Source organism: Pyrus communis, chromosome 6, assembly GCF_963583255.1.
Source record: "Pyrus communis chromosome 6, drPyrComm1.1, whole genome shotgun sequence".
Lineage (NCBI taxonomy): Eukaryota > Viridiplantae > Streptophyta > Magnoliopsida > Rosales > Rosaceae > Pyrus > Pyrus communis.
This window is the reverse complement of record NC_084808.1, coordinates 17279672-17292896: the sequence shown is the minus strand read 5'-3', so window position 1 is coordinate 17292896 and position 13225 is coordinate 17279672. Positions and strand designations below refer to the sequence as shown.

At 41.8% G+C, this 13225-nt stretch overlaps 1 protein-coding gene across 1 annotated transcript; it reads right to left on the bottom strand.

Moving 5' to 3' along the window:
* Positions 1-1086: 1086 nt before the first annotated feature.
* LOC137736141 (vicilin Car i 2.0101-like) lies at positions 1087-2007 on the bottom strand. Its single transcript, XM_068475467.1, has one exon. The coding sequence runs from the start codon at positions 2005-2007 to the stop codon at positions 1087-1089; it is 921 nt and encodes a 306-aa protein (XP_068331568.1).
* Positions 2008-13225: the final 11218 nt, after the last annotated feature.

The following is a 13225-nucleotide window of genomic DNA, read 5'->3' as shown; positions in this document are numbered from 1 at the left end:
GGAGACATTAATTTTGTCTCACTTGATCTCATCACATGCATGGTATAGGAGAACAAGGACGGAACTATACGTACGGTTACGTGGTGAATGACTTCTTAAAATTAAGAGCTAACTACAATTTACTCTTTTCAAGTTTGATATAATTTTTATATGGATCACGAATTTTTAAGTTTCCCACATTGCATGTCTCAAAAATGGTATCAATTTATGCGTTTTATCTTTTTAAACATATATTTCATTGAATTGATCATTTTTTTGGCAATGTGATGAGTTGTAGCTTACACGCTAGCCTATGTAATGGTCATACACTCCATTGTCATCAATTTAATGAGAAATTAAACAATCAATCCGACTAAAGATAGAAATTGGCCCTAAAATTAATGTTTAACGGACGCATGCATTTTAAAATTGAAACTTCATTGTCCATTTGAAAAATCACCATGAATTTGAAGATTATGAAATATAATTAGCCCTAAAGTTAATGTTTAACGGATGCATGCATTATGTATATGATAGTGTGACACTAACATTAACGTATTTGGCCGACACTAGGACGGGTAAAGATTGTTCATATGGATAGCTATGGTATATACCGTATCATAATGCTGAGTATTTAACTTAACATTAACTAACATGGGGGAAGCGACCCTGAATGGAATACTTTTATCTCCAAGTTTCAGGTTCGACATGAGGATTTCTTTCTCTAAATTTTAGATGGTTTGCAGATGATGAATTTGATAAGATACCAAATTATTATGGTACGTTATATTTGATAGCTAAAACCAGTAACACTAAATATTGGAAAATGTAGGATGCATGGTAGTAGTATGTGTTTCGTCTTTTAGGGCTTATAGACTGATATTGGAACTGACAGTATCCAATCTCAAAAGAGCAGTTATGCATGAATAAACACAAACGGAATTATAAAACTACTCATTTTTATTTATTTATACGGCGGAAAGCTAGAGCTCTTTATTTCACATACAAAGTTAACGCTCACTCTACATGAGCTACTAGTAGTAGTAGTAGTAGTACTTTTTAAACTCTAGCAAAGCCTAACTACTGCATGCTTCTATACATGCAATTTTAGATGACTGGATAGTTGACCACCATTTTTATGCCCTGCCCTTGTTCAAGCTGCTGCCTACACATACGTTGGCATTGGTGTTGTGGTTGCCCCTGCATCCGGCACTGTTCTTGGCACTGATCTAGTTGCCTCAGCTGCTCTTCGCACTGCTCCTGGCACTGCCGTCCCTGGCCCTGGCAACGCTGCTGGCACTGCTGCCTATATTGCTGCTGCTTCCCCTGATTACTATTAAATCCCTGCCCTTGTTCAAGCTGCTGCCTACACATCTGTCGGCATTGGTGTTGAGGTTGCCCCTGCATCCGGCACTGTTCTTGGCACTGATCTAGCTGCCTCAGCTGCTCTTCGCACTGCTCCTGGCACTGCCGTCCCTGGCCCTGGCAACGCTGCTGGCACTGCTGCCTATATTGCTGCTGCTTCCCCTGATTACTATTAAATCCCTGCCCTTGTTCAAGCTGCTGCCTACACATCTGTCGGCATTGGTGTTGCGGTTGCCCCTGCATCCGGCACTGTTCTTGGCACTGATCTAGCTGCCTCAGCTGCTCTTCGCACTGCTCCTGGCATTGCCGTCCCTGGCCCTGGCAACGCTGCTGGCACTGCTGCCTATATTGCTGCTGCTTCCCTTGATTACTATTAAATCCCTGCTCTTGTTCAAGCTGCTGCCTACACATCTGTTGGCATTGGTGTTGCGGTTGCCCCTGCATCCGGCACTGTTCTTGGCACTGATCCAGCTGCCTCAGCTGCTCTTCGCACTGCTCCTGGCACTGCTGTCCCTGGCCCTGGCAACGCTGCTGGCACTGCTGCCTATATTGCTGTTGCTTCCCCTGGCTACGAGAAGCAAGAGTGCAAGACAAAGAGGTGGCGAGGACAAGAGTGAAGAGGAACAAAAACAAGGGAAGCTTAGGTTTGGTGATGAACATCATGGCTGCTTTCTCGGTTACTATGTATTGAACAATATCAAAAGGGATTTTTTTTTTTGCTGTGGGAAGAATAGCAGAGGGTTTTGAGGTATTTATAGAAGTTGGGGCTAAACATGCATGCGTACACTTGGCTGTGCACATTACATGCAAGGTGACTAGTGTTAAAGGTGACAAAATCGACGTGCCTTGTAAACATATTTGGGACCGGGACACCGCGTCCAAACTTGGGAAAATCATTTCTTACGTGGACGAATCTGGAAAATATGGACGAATTGGTTGCAGAGGTTGGCTTTAAGGGGATAGTAATGTCCACACAGATAATTCTTATCATCGGACTGCGTACACTTGGCCATGCACATTACATGCAAGGTGACTGGTGTTAAACGTGACAAATCGACGAGTCTTGTAAACATATTTGGGACCGGGACACCGCGTCCAGACTTGGGAAGACCATTGCGTCCAGACTTGTAAACATATTTCCACACGGATACTATTTATCATGGGAATGCACATATCTTATCATTGCGAATAATATATCTTTTCTCTGTAAATTTTATAAATGGAACTGTTTCATTTTTTAATCTTTTTTTAAAGATAATTTCAACATTAAATCATTCATATTGGAGACTGAGTAGTCATCTAAAAAAGAGAATTTTTATTAGCACTCCAAATTTCTCATTTTACATTCCAAACTTTTTATATTTTAAAAGAAAAATACACTTGTGAGGAATGTAGAATGAGAATTTTGGAGTGCCAATAACACTTCCCCTAAAAATGGACGCTTTGTCATAAATAGGTTATATGAATACTTATATCGTCGCTTTTCATACATTTGGATGACGAAACATCTCCAATATGAATGATTTTTTTAGGAATGGTGTTTAAATGAAGAAAGATATTGAAAGATTCCAATTATGAAATTTGGAAATAATAGTAATGATATGGAGTAATACTACACTTACCACATTTTGTATATCACATTTGTACCAACTTTAGTAAAGGTAAAGTCCACCAATACATATGGGTCTTATCTCTATTAAATAAGTACTACTAGTGTAGTAAAAGTAGAAATTTTTTTTAACATTGTATAGAGATCGGTGTTCCGAATATACTAAAAAATTACTCCATGTTAACCACCCCTCCAGTAAAGGTACGCGGTATACCCTACCTAGCTATGCCTCTAAGACTAGTTTGTATTTAACAAACATAGTCCAAAATAACAACATTCTTATATAGGGGTGTGTATATTAGCAAGACACCAATAATACGAAACAGAAGCCGCCAACTAATATAAATAAGAAGAAAGAAAGGCTACAACTCATAGACAAACACCACACACGAGAGATTTTTAAATGTGACCGATACATGGGGTGGTACACGTACCATTTCATGTTACTATATAAATGGTGAGCTGATGTGTGCTAAAAAGTTAATAACTTAAAAAATAAAATTTCACATCACTCCTATTAAAATACGTGGTGTACCATTTGTGTTCCCGTCACAACTAAAAGTTTCTCCACACACACGATGTATGTATACACTTTCTCATCGATCGAGTATAAATTCAAGATCTCTTTATTTAGTTCTATGTTTCATAGTTTTTATCCACAAATCTCAAATTAATCCCCGATTTCGTAAAGTATTTTGGAATATTGGAATGTCAAAGAGGTTAAGTTCTTATCTTATCTTTTGATTCCATCCAATTTCATGCAAATTGTATGTTAGTTTTGTCTTTAAGAAATGATGTAGCTAGGAAAGGTTAAAGGTCTCGAAGAGGCGGGGCATAGATAATTTGAGAATTACTCAATTAAGGGCAACGGAGTTTGTTCGATGTCACTAATCGTGAATTCAAACTCATGACCAATCCAAATGCTTGATTTTAGGGAAAAAAACATTTAGTTCGATATTGCGAAGTAGGTACAATTTTTAATTAATCAAGTCTCTCGTAATGTACGTATGAGTCCTTTAAGTAGAGAAATTAACATTGGTAAGATAGATACTTAATACTAATATTATAATTACTAAAGCACCTAATAAAAGCATGCTTTAATTAAAAGATGAGAAACCACCAAACGTATTTAATATAGGGATCATATTTATCGCTGTGCACTACATCAAGAAATGTAAAGGGCATGTTTGGTACTCTACTTGAATTCAAATTTTTTTAGACTAAAAAACAATTTTTAAATTTTTTTACTTTTGAATACTTATTTGATAGTATTGTTTAAAAAAAAACTAAACTCAAAACTAATTTTAAAAGTAGCATACTTCTAGAAAACACAAAAATGAGTTTTTAGAGTTTTTAAACTCCAAACTCCAAACCCACTACTTTGTCTCTTTTATCTTGATCCGGTCCCTTCTCTCATTTCTTTCTCTCTCTCCTCCCCTCCGAATCTTTCTCACATTTCTCTCTCCTCTCTCTCATCTCTTTCTCCTTCGACCCTCTCTTTGGATCTCTATATCTATCCAATTGAATTTAGTATTTCCTGAATTGACATGGAGTTGCTATAGGGTGTTTTTCTTTGCTTTTTAAATATTAAAATTTAAAAACACTTTTAAATCTTAGACCAAACAAGTTCTTGGATCTTAAAGAAAAATGTCCTTAAAAGATGTTTCTAAGGAAAGTTAAAAAAAAAACTATGATTTTTTTTAACACGATACCAAACATGCCCTAATTTTCCGAGATATGAAAACTAAGTCAGAAATTGAGGTTCTTTGTCGCCCGGCTCACACATGATCACTAGTTATACTCAGTATCATGACATCATAAATATACATTTGGATGAGATATTTGTAAGGGAAATACCCAGAAATAGGACATTCCTTAATCTTAGGACAGAAATAGGATATTTCGAATATGCATATGACATGCACAATAATCGGATAGAAATAAGATTTTTCCTACACCTTGAAATGACTTAATTGCCCTCGTACATAAATGGGTAATTCTTCCCATTTTCTAATTTCTCTTTCTCTTTCTCTCTCACTCTCCCTACTTCTCTCTCTTCTCTCACTTTCTCCCTCACGCACTCTCTCCCATTTTCAATGTGCACACACGGTGCACAGTCGTCCCGACCAACACCGTCTATATCAAAGCTACCACCAATTCCATCTCGTCCTCACAAGTCCAAAACACGTAGCCTTGTCACGAATCTCATCCTCGATCATTGGGATCAAAACTTAAGCAGGCTGCGAGTTTTTCAACCATTTTCTGGCAACACGGCAGACAATCGAGGCTCAAGACCACCACCACTGGACTCGCATTGAGAGTGGGAACAAAGCTCAATCATTAAATGCTAGTGTTTTGTTGGATGAATTTTTCCGGATTTGCTCACTCTATGTACACGACGTGTGCATGATATGCTCACCGATCTGAGCCAACCCGAAAACCCAGAGCTCACAACTCTCTCTTTAAAATCAGAAAAATAATGCTGTAGACATCGAAATTTCAGTAAAATAAATGTTAACCAATGTATTAAAATTACAACATCCATTTACTTCACCAACCTCACACACTTACTTCACCCACAACATCCACTTACTTCACCTACAACATCCACTTACTTCACCTACAACCTCACACACTTACTTCACCCACAACATCCACTTACTTCACCTACAACCTCCACTTACTTCACCTACAACCTCCACTTACTTCACCCACAACATCCACTTACTTCACCTACAACCTCCACTTACTTCACCTACAACCTCCACTTACTTCACCAACCTCACACACTTACCTCACCTACAACCTCCACTCACTTCACCAAAAAAATGAATGGTGGTGATTCATTCTCAAAACCTATAAATAGACTTCTCCATCAAGAGGAATAGAACCAAGAAAACCAATTCACAAATACATTTCTCTACTCCCAAATTGGAAGAGAATTCCCCAAATCCTTGAAGCTTTGAAACACCAAAGCTCTCAAGCATCCAAATTCCCAAGAATTCCGAAGGATCAAGAAAGCACTCTTCGTTCTTCGTCAAATCCTCCTTCAAGATCAAGCCCCAACGGCCCTTGAAGAACTCCCACCAACTCAAGATCAAGCCCCGACGGCCCCTTGAAGAAAGTGTTCATCATTCATCATCCGTTCATCCTAAGATCAAGCCCCGACGGCCCTTTAGATCAACAACCTCAACAAACCCATACACCCATTCTTCAAGATCAAGCCCAACGCCCCTTGAAGATCCCTTCAACAACTGTTCATCCAAGATCAAGCCCCGACGGCCCTTGGATCAACAAACAAATCCACACATCTATTCTTCAAGATCAAGCCCAAAAGCCCTTGAAGAAAACCAATTGTTCATTCAAGATCAAGCCTCGACAGCCCTTGAAGAAAACCAACCGTTCTTCAAGATCAAGCCCAAAAGCCCTTGAAGATCCGCTCATCCATCAACATTCAAGATCAAGCCCCGAAGGCCTTTGAAGAAACTAACAACTGTTCATCCAAGATCAAGCATCGACGGCCCTTGGATCAACAAATCTACATCTTACGGAGATAGAATCAGAGGACCAAATTTAAGAGAGATCGTAACCCCAAAAATCATTAAACACAAAAATATTATTTTGTGCCACGTATTCTTGTTCCTCGTCGTCAGGAATTTTTCGTGTTCACAAATTTGGCACGCCCAGTGGGACCATCTCTACCTCTCATCTCTTTCTCCGTTCAAGAAAACCAAAGCACACCTCCAAAATCAATGGCATCAAGCAAGGGACAAGCCATTCTTGCAACCACCAAGGGAAGAAGCATGAGCACTTCCGCCACGAATAGAGCATCCATTGGTGCCACAACCACTCCTCAACATGCTGCTGCAAAGTTGATACCGTTAAACAAGCAAGAGCAACACTAAAGGCGCGAGTCGGTCATCAACCTAACCATGTTGGGGGCACCAAAGCATGCTATTGAGGCGCACAAGATGACACCCCAAAATGGCCAATGGGGTTCTTCATCAGCACTATGGATGTCTGAAGGAAAGTCGTGTCTATTGGTTGCACAAGTCATGACCATCGGCGTCACCTCTGTTGAAGAACAACTTGCTCAAATGAGCGAAGCAATTGCAAAGCTCACACGGACTGTGGAAGAGAAGGACTTGCAGATTGCCGTACTTGTCAACCAACTAGATGCGCAGCTTGACGTGAAAGTCGACCCAAATGTTGGTCCATTAAAGAAAGAAGTCGACGAAGAAGAAGAGCCTCCAGTGGAGAAAGTCGAAGAGAAGCTGAAGCTAGACCAAGCAACGGCGTTCATGGGATCTCTCTCTATCCAGCAACTACAGGAGATGATTGCAAGCACTATCAAGACACAGTACGAAGGAAGTTCACATGACTATGTACTGTACTCAAAGCCCTACTCCAAGAAGATTGATGTTTTGAAGATGCCAAGGGGTTATCAGCCCCCAAAATTCATGCAGTTCGATGGAAAAGGCAACCCGAAGCAACATGTCGCCCATTTCATTGAAACTTGCAACAATGCTGGGACAGAGGGAGACTACCTCGTCAAACAGTTCGTGCGTTCGCTGAAAAGTAACGCTTTTGACTGGTACACTGACCTCGAACCTGAGTCTATCAACAGTTGGGACCAGCTAGAAAGGGAATTCCTCAACCGTTTCTACAGCACTCGTCGTACTGTAAGCATGCTAGAGCTGACCAGTACGAAACAGTGGAATGATGAATCTGTCATCGACTACATCAATAGATGGCGTTCATTAAGCTTGGATTGCAAATATCGGCTTTCTGAAACCTCCGCCATTGAGATATGCGTTCAAGGCATGCAGTGGGGACTACACTACATCCTTCAAGGCATTAAACCACGAACATTTGAGGAGTTAGCCACCCGCGCCCATGATATGGAGTTAAGCATCACCCGTCATGGAAAGAAAGAACAGATCGCCGACTACAAGAATGACAAAGTTTTGGGGCCAAAGGTGGATAAGGCTGCGTGGAAACCCACCAAGGAAGCAATGACGGTCAACACAACTCCAGTCAAAATCCATACACGAGGCAAGGCGATTCAAACAGAAGCTTTTCGTGATCAAGAGATACGTAGACGCACTTTGAAGAAGCTTGAGGAGAAGACTTATCCATTCCCCGACTCTGACGTGGTTGCCATGTTGAAAGACTTGCTTGACAAAAAGGTGATCGACCTACCTGAGTGCAAACGACCGGAAGATATGAACCGTACTGACAGTCCAAGGTACTGTAAATTCCACCGCTTCATTGGTCATTCGACGAAAAAGTGCTTTGTGCTAAAAGATCTCATCATGAAGTTGGCTCAGAAAGGGATCATCGAGCTAGATCTTAATGATGTGGTGAAGTCAAATTATACCACCGTCACTTCTGGCTCTTTGAACTCAAAATCTTCACCTCAACCGCTGAGGGCATGCTCCAAAACCATGTCAGTCAAGTCAAGTGAAGTTGAAGGATGGACTTATGTCACTCCAAAGAAAATGCACAAGAAACATAGGTCTCCTCCACAAGTTCACCAATCGGAAAGGGGGCAAAGCAGCTACCGTCAACCTTCAAAGCTACATGAAAATGTTGAAGATGATGAAATTATGACACAAAGATCGTCTGTTGCCATCACGATGCACGATTTCTTCCCCAAAGACTTCTTCAATCACTCAGTCAAGACTCCTTGCTATGAAGATTGCAAGGAATGCCTCCCTAAGATCGTTTGACAAATTCAAAAAGTTCCTCGTTCGCACGAGCCTAAAGGTGACAACAAACGCTCATTGCCTGCATGAGCTGAAACTGCAAACGGCACCAAAAGCTCCTCGCTCGCACGAGCCTAAAAGGCGACAACAAACGCTCCTTGCCTGCATGAGCTGAAACTGCAAACGGCACCAAAAGCTCCTCGCTCGCACGAGCCTAAAAGGCGAAAACAAACGCTCATTGCCTGCATGAGCTGAAACTGGAAACGGCACCAAAACCTCCTCGCTCGCACGAGCCTAAAAGGCGACAACAAACGCTCCTTGCCTGCACGAGCTGAAACTGCAAACGGCACCAAAAGCTCCTCGTTCGCACGAGCCTAAAAGGTGACAACCAACGCTCCTTGCCTGCATGAGCTGAAACTGCAAACGGCACCACAAGCTCCTTGTCTGCACGAGTTGAAACTGCAAACAACACCAAAAGCTCCTCGTTCGCACGAGCCTAAAAGGTGACAACCAACGCTCCTTGCCTGCATGAGCTGAAACTGCAAACGGCACCACAAGCTCCTTGTCTGCACGAGTTGAAACTGCAAACGACACCAAAAGCTCCTGGCCCGCAAGAGCATAAACTGTGTACGGCAAAATCATTATCAAAATCACCAAAAAAAAAAAAAAAAAGAAAAAAAAAAAAGAAAGAAAGAAAGGAAATAACATATCTTGGTGATATATATGTTTTATCTATATTTAGCACAATACACTGAATAAAATAAAGCATGTCCATTGATCTCCAAGAAATTACAAGTGCGTACAAAAAAAAAAGGAAAAAAAAAAAAAAAAGATGGAGCTTTCACAAAGGTTGTTCACGTGAAGCCCCACTACTTGGCAAAACTCCAGGAGCGGGAGGCATCGAAGATAGATCATTCGAGGCCTCAATACTTGGTGGAACGCTAGATGACACAGGAAAAAGGTGCCTCTGGAAGAAAGCCGCAAGCCTTTGACGGTCACTTTGAATTCGACCTTCAAATTCTTGCAGCTGATGAAGCTTCCTCTTCATGCTCGTTGAATAATTATTTGCAAGCACGTGCAAACCTCTATTCTCGCGCTTAAGCTGTTGGATCTCTTGTTTAAGATTTTCCACCTCCGCCATCAATGATTCAACTTGACGGGATCGAGCAAGTAGACGTTGGCCCATGTTGGACACGGAGCCCGCACACTGAACACTGAGAGCTAGGGACTCTTGAACGGCCAACTTATCGGACAGACCTGAAAGCAGCCTACTATCTCTAGGAGTGAGGAGGTTCCTAGCTACTATTGTAGCTGTTGTTGCATCCTTCATCACGGAGTCTTCACCTGTAAGAGGGCCACTAGAAGATAAGAAAGACGGGCACCATACATTACCCTGACGCTGCGCACCCGTATCACTGCTGAGACTCAAATCTAAGCAAATGTTAGATGGGTTAGCCATTTTCAAAGGTGTTAAAAGAGAAGGGTTGGATGGAGTAAAATCTCAAAGGGTCGTTAAAACAAAATACACCGGAGACGATTTTCACAAATGGGCAATCTTCAAAGTGTGCATGTTGGAGGTGATCGATACCTCTATAAAAGGAGAGGCGACACAACCACCAATTCAAAAAAAATTGAAGAGACACCACTCTTCAAATCTTAAAAGTCGGATTTTCCTGCGTAAAGTTCGGCAACGCTCTTCAGACACAATCTCGGCTTTTCAGATAACACGTGCAACTTTGTCAAAGATCTCTGACAAAGTTGAAAACGCGTGGAGGTCATTACCCCAATTACCACACTTTTGCCGACAAGCGTGGGTAACAAAGCCGCATCCGCACTACTACTTGCCATTAAAATTTCTATATATGTCAACATTCATGGCAAGGCATACATCCAAAAACGCATGACTCTTCTTCTCGGCCGAGAATGTAGCTGCAACCAAACCTCTCAACATGGCTGTTTATTCATAAATTGAAGAGGTATTTGCTCAAAAATCGAAGAAGCGTTTGTTCAGAAATCAAAGAGGTAACACCCTTCGAACCTCAAAAGTTGGGCCGCTTATTCAAGGATCGAAGAGTCATCACTCTTTGAATTTCAAAAAGCCGGATTTGCTGGATCAAAACTTGTCAGTACCTTTCACATGTAACCTCAACTTTGCAGACATTACAAGCAACTTTGTCAAAGATTTCTGACAAAGTTGAGAACGCGTGAATCTTACTGTTTCAATTACCCAACAGTTGTCGACAATGGTAAATGAACAGTACCACCACTTGCTATTGGGAAAGCCCTATATATGTCGACCTTCATCTTTTATGGCAAGGCAAACCTGCAAAAAATGCCCAACTCTTCCTCACCTCTGAGGGCGCACTCCCAGCAAAGCCTCTCGAAATACTCAATTTTCTTCTTCCCTGAAAGACAAAGAGAGAGAGAGAGAGATCAGTCGGCACTTGGAATCAAGCTTCCCATTTGGAGCCGACTGCCCGAAATCCCTTCCCTGATTGCTTATCCAGCCCTGCTCTCAAGTACTCATCTTCAACTATTGATGTACCCCCAAAGAAGATACCAGATGCCTGGAGTACAGATGAGGCAGGAGGAAACGGTAGATCAAAGCATGTGGAGACAAGCACAACAAATATATGTGTTGATTCATTCGCTGCTTTTTCAAAAGCAAAAGTATCTCATATCATCAAGGGCGAAAGAAAAGGTATCTCATATCATGCTTTTTCCCTGTCTTTTCCTTTGCCCTTGTTCTCACCTGCCAAGACAAGGACAGAGAAAGCAATATGTCGGAACCTCCACTCAAACTTGTGCTGCCACTAAGAAGTGATGGTTCATTCAAATGCAAGGTTTGCATTCCACTCCTGTATCAGAGGACAAATACTACAAGAGAAGATGCCAAACCTGCATAAGGAAATACCATTTCTGCAAAGAGAGCAAGTAAGGTAAGTGAAAATGATACATCGAAGCATGTGGAGACAAGCACAACAAATATATGTGCTGATTCATTCGCTGCTTCTTCAAAAGCAAAAGTATCTCATATCATCAAGGGCGAAAGCAAAGCGTTGCTCTCGAGTGCTCGTCTTCAACTGTTGGTGAGTCTTGAATCCCCTCAGCGCATACTTCAGGACAGGTGGCGGAGTGTCGGCTCTTTACACTGAAGCTGCCAAGTATAGATGAATTGCTGAGAAGTGATGCCTTGAAAGACCATTTAAAGGCAAAGGGTTGCGCACCACCTGGGCTATGTAAAAGAAACAAGCAGAGAAGAATGCGGTAGGAGCTGGAACAAACTGCTGGAGCACGACGCCTTCCCCTGCAGCACCATCCAAACAGAAGAGTTTAAGTCAAATCCAAGCTCGACATCATTGTTCTAATCAAAGAGCTCGAGAAGCCTCAACAACCCTCCGCTGGCGCCGTCACCAAAGAGCAAAGCCTCGCCGCGCGACGCCGTTAAATCGTCAACACTTCTTCAAAAAGCAAAAGTATCTCATATCATGCTTTCTCCATGTCCTTCCCTTTGTCCTTGTTCTTACTCGCATGGCAAAGAGGAAGAGAGCAATCAGCCGGCACTTTGAGTCAGTCATCCGATATGGAACCGACTACCTGGAATCTATTCCCTGGTTGCTTACCTAGCGTTGCTCTCGAGTAGTCATCTTCAACGGTTGATACACTTCCAGAGAAAGGACCACAATCTGCTTAGAGAACAGCTAAGACGAGTAAAAATGAAACATCAATCTTGTGTATCATCAGCAAACGCAACAACTGCATATGCTGAGTCATCCTCTAACCCTCTTCAAATATGAATTGGAAAGATTGAACAAAGAAACAGGTCATCACCTCCACCTCGTGCTTGCCTGCCATGTGTCTGAATCCTGAAACCGCTCATGGTCTTATTTTCAAACTTAAGATCAAGCCTCGATGGCCCTTGAAGAAATCACAAGTCCAATTCAAAATCAAGTGTTCACCACCCTTGAATCAAATTCAACTCCAGATAAAAGGAGTAAGTTCAGACCTTCGGAGGAGACCAAAAGAATCCTCCAGCCCAGTTCAAGATTAAGCCTGTGGAAAATCTTCCAGTCGAACTCAAGATCAAGCCTCGATGGCCCTGGAAGAAATCACATGTCCGATTCAAAATCAAGTGTTCACCACCCTTGAATCAAATTCAACTCCAGATAAAAGGAGTAAGTTCAGACCTTCGGAGGAGACCAAAAGAATCCTCCAGCCCAGTTCAAGATTAAGCCTGTGGAAAATCAACAATTGGAGGAAACCAGAAAATCTTCCAGTCGAACTCAAGATCAAGCCTCGATGGCCCTTGAAGAAATTTCCAGCCCAATTCAAGATCAAGCCTCGACGGCCCTTGGGTTGACATCTACATTAAGGGACTTCAAAACGCATCTTCTACACGTGACAAGCACATGTCTACGACGCGCCTTGAAGTGGGGGCATTTGTAGACATCGAAATTTCAGTAAAATAAATGTTAACCAATGTATTAAAATTACAACATCCATTTACTTCACCAACCTCACACACTTACTTCACCCACAACATCCACTTACTTCACCTACAACA

Bases quoted from the DNA above. Each gene is read 5' to 3' on its own strand.
- LOC137736141 (XM_068475467.1), bottom strand. From the start codon at position 2,007: ATGATGTTCATCACCAAACCTAAGCTTCCCTTGTTTTTGTTCCTCTTC.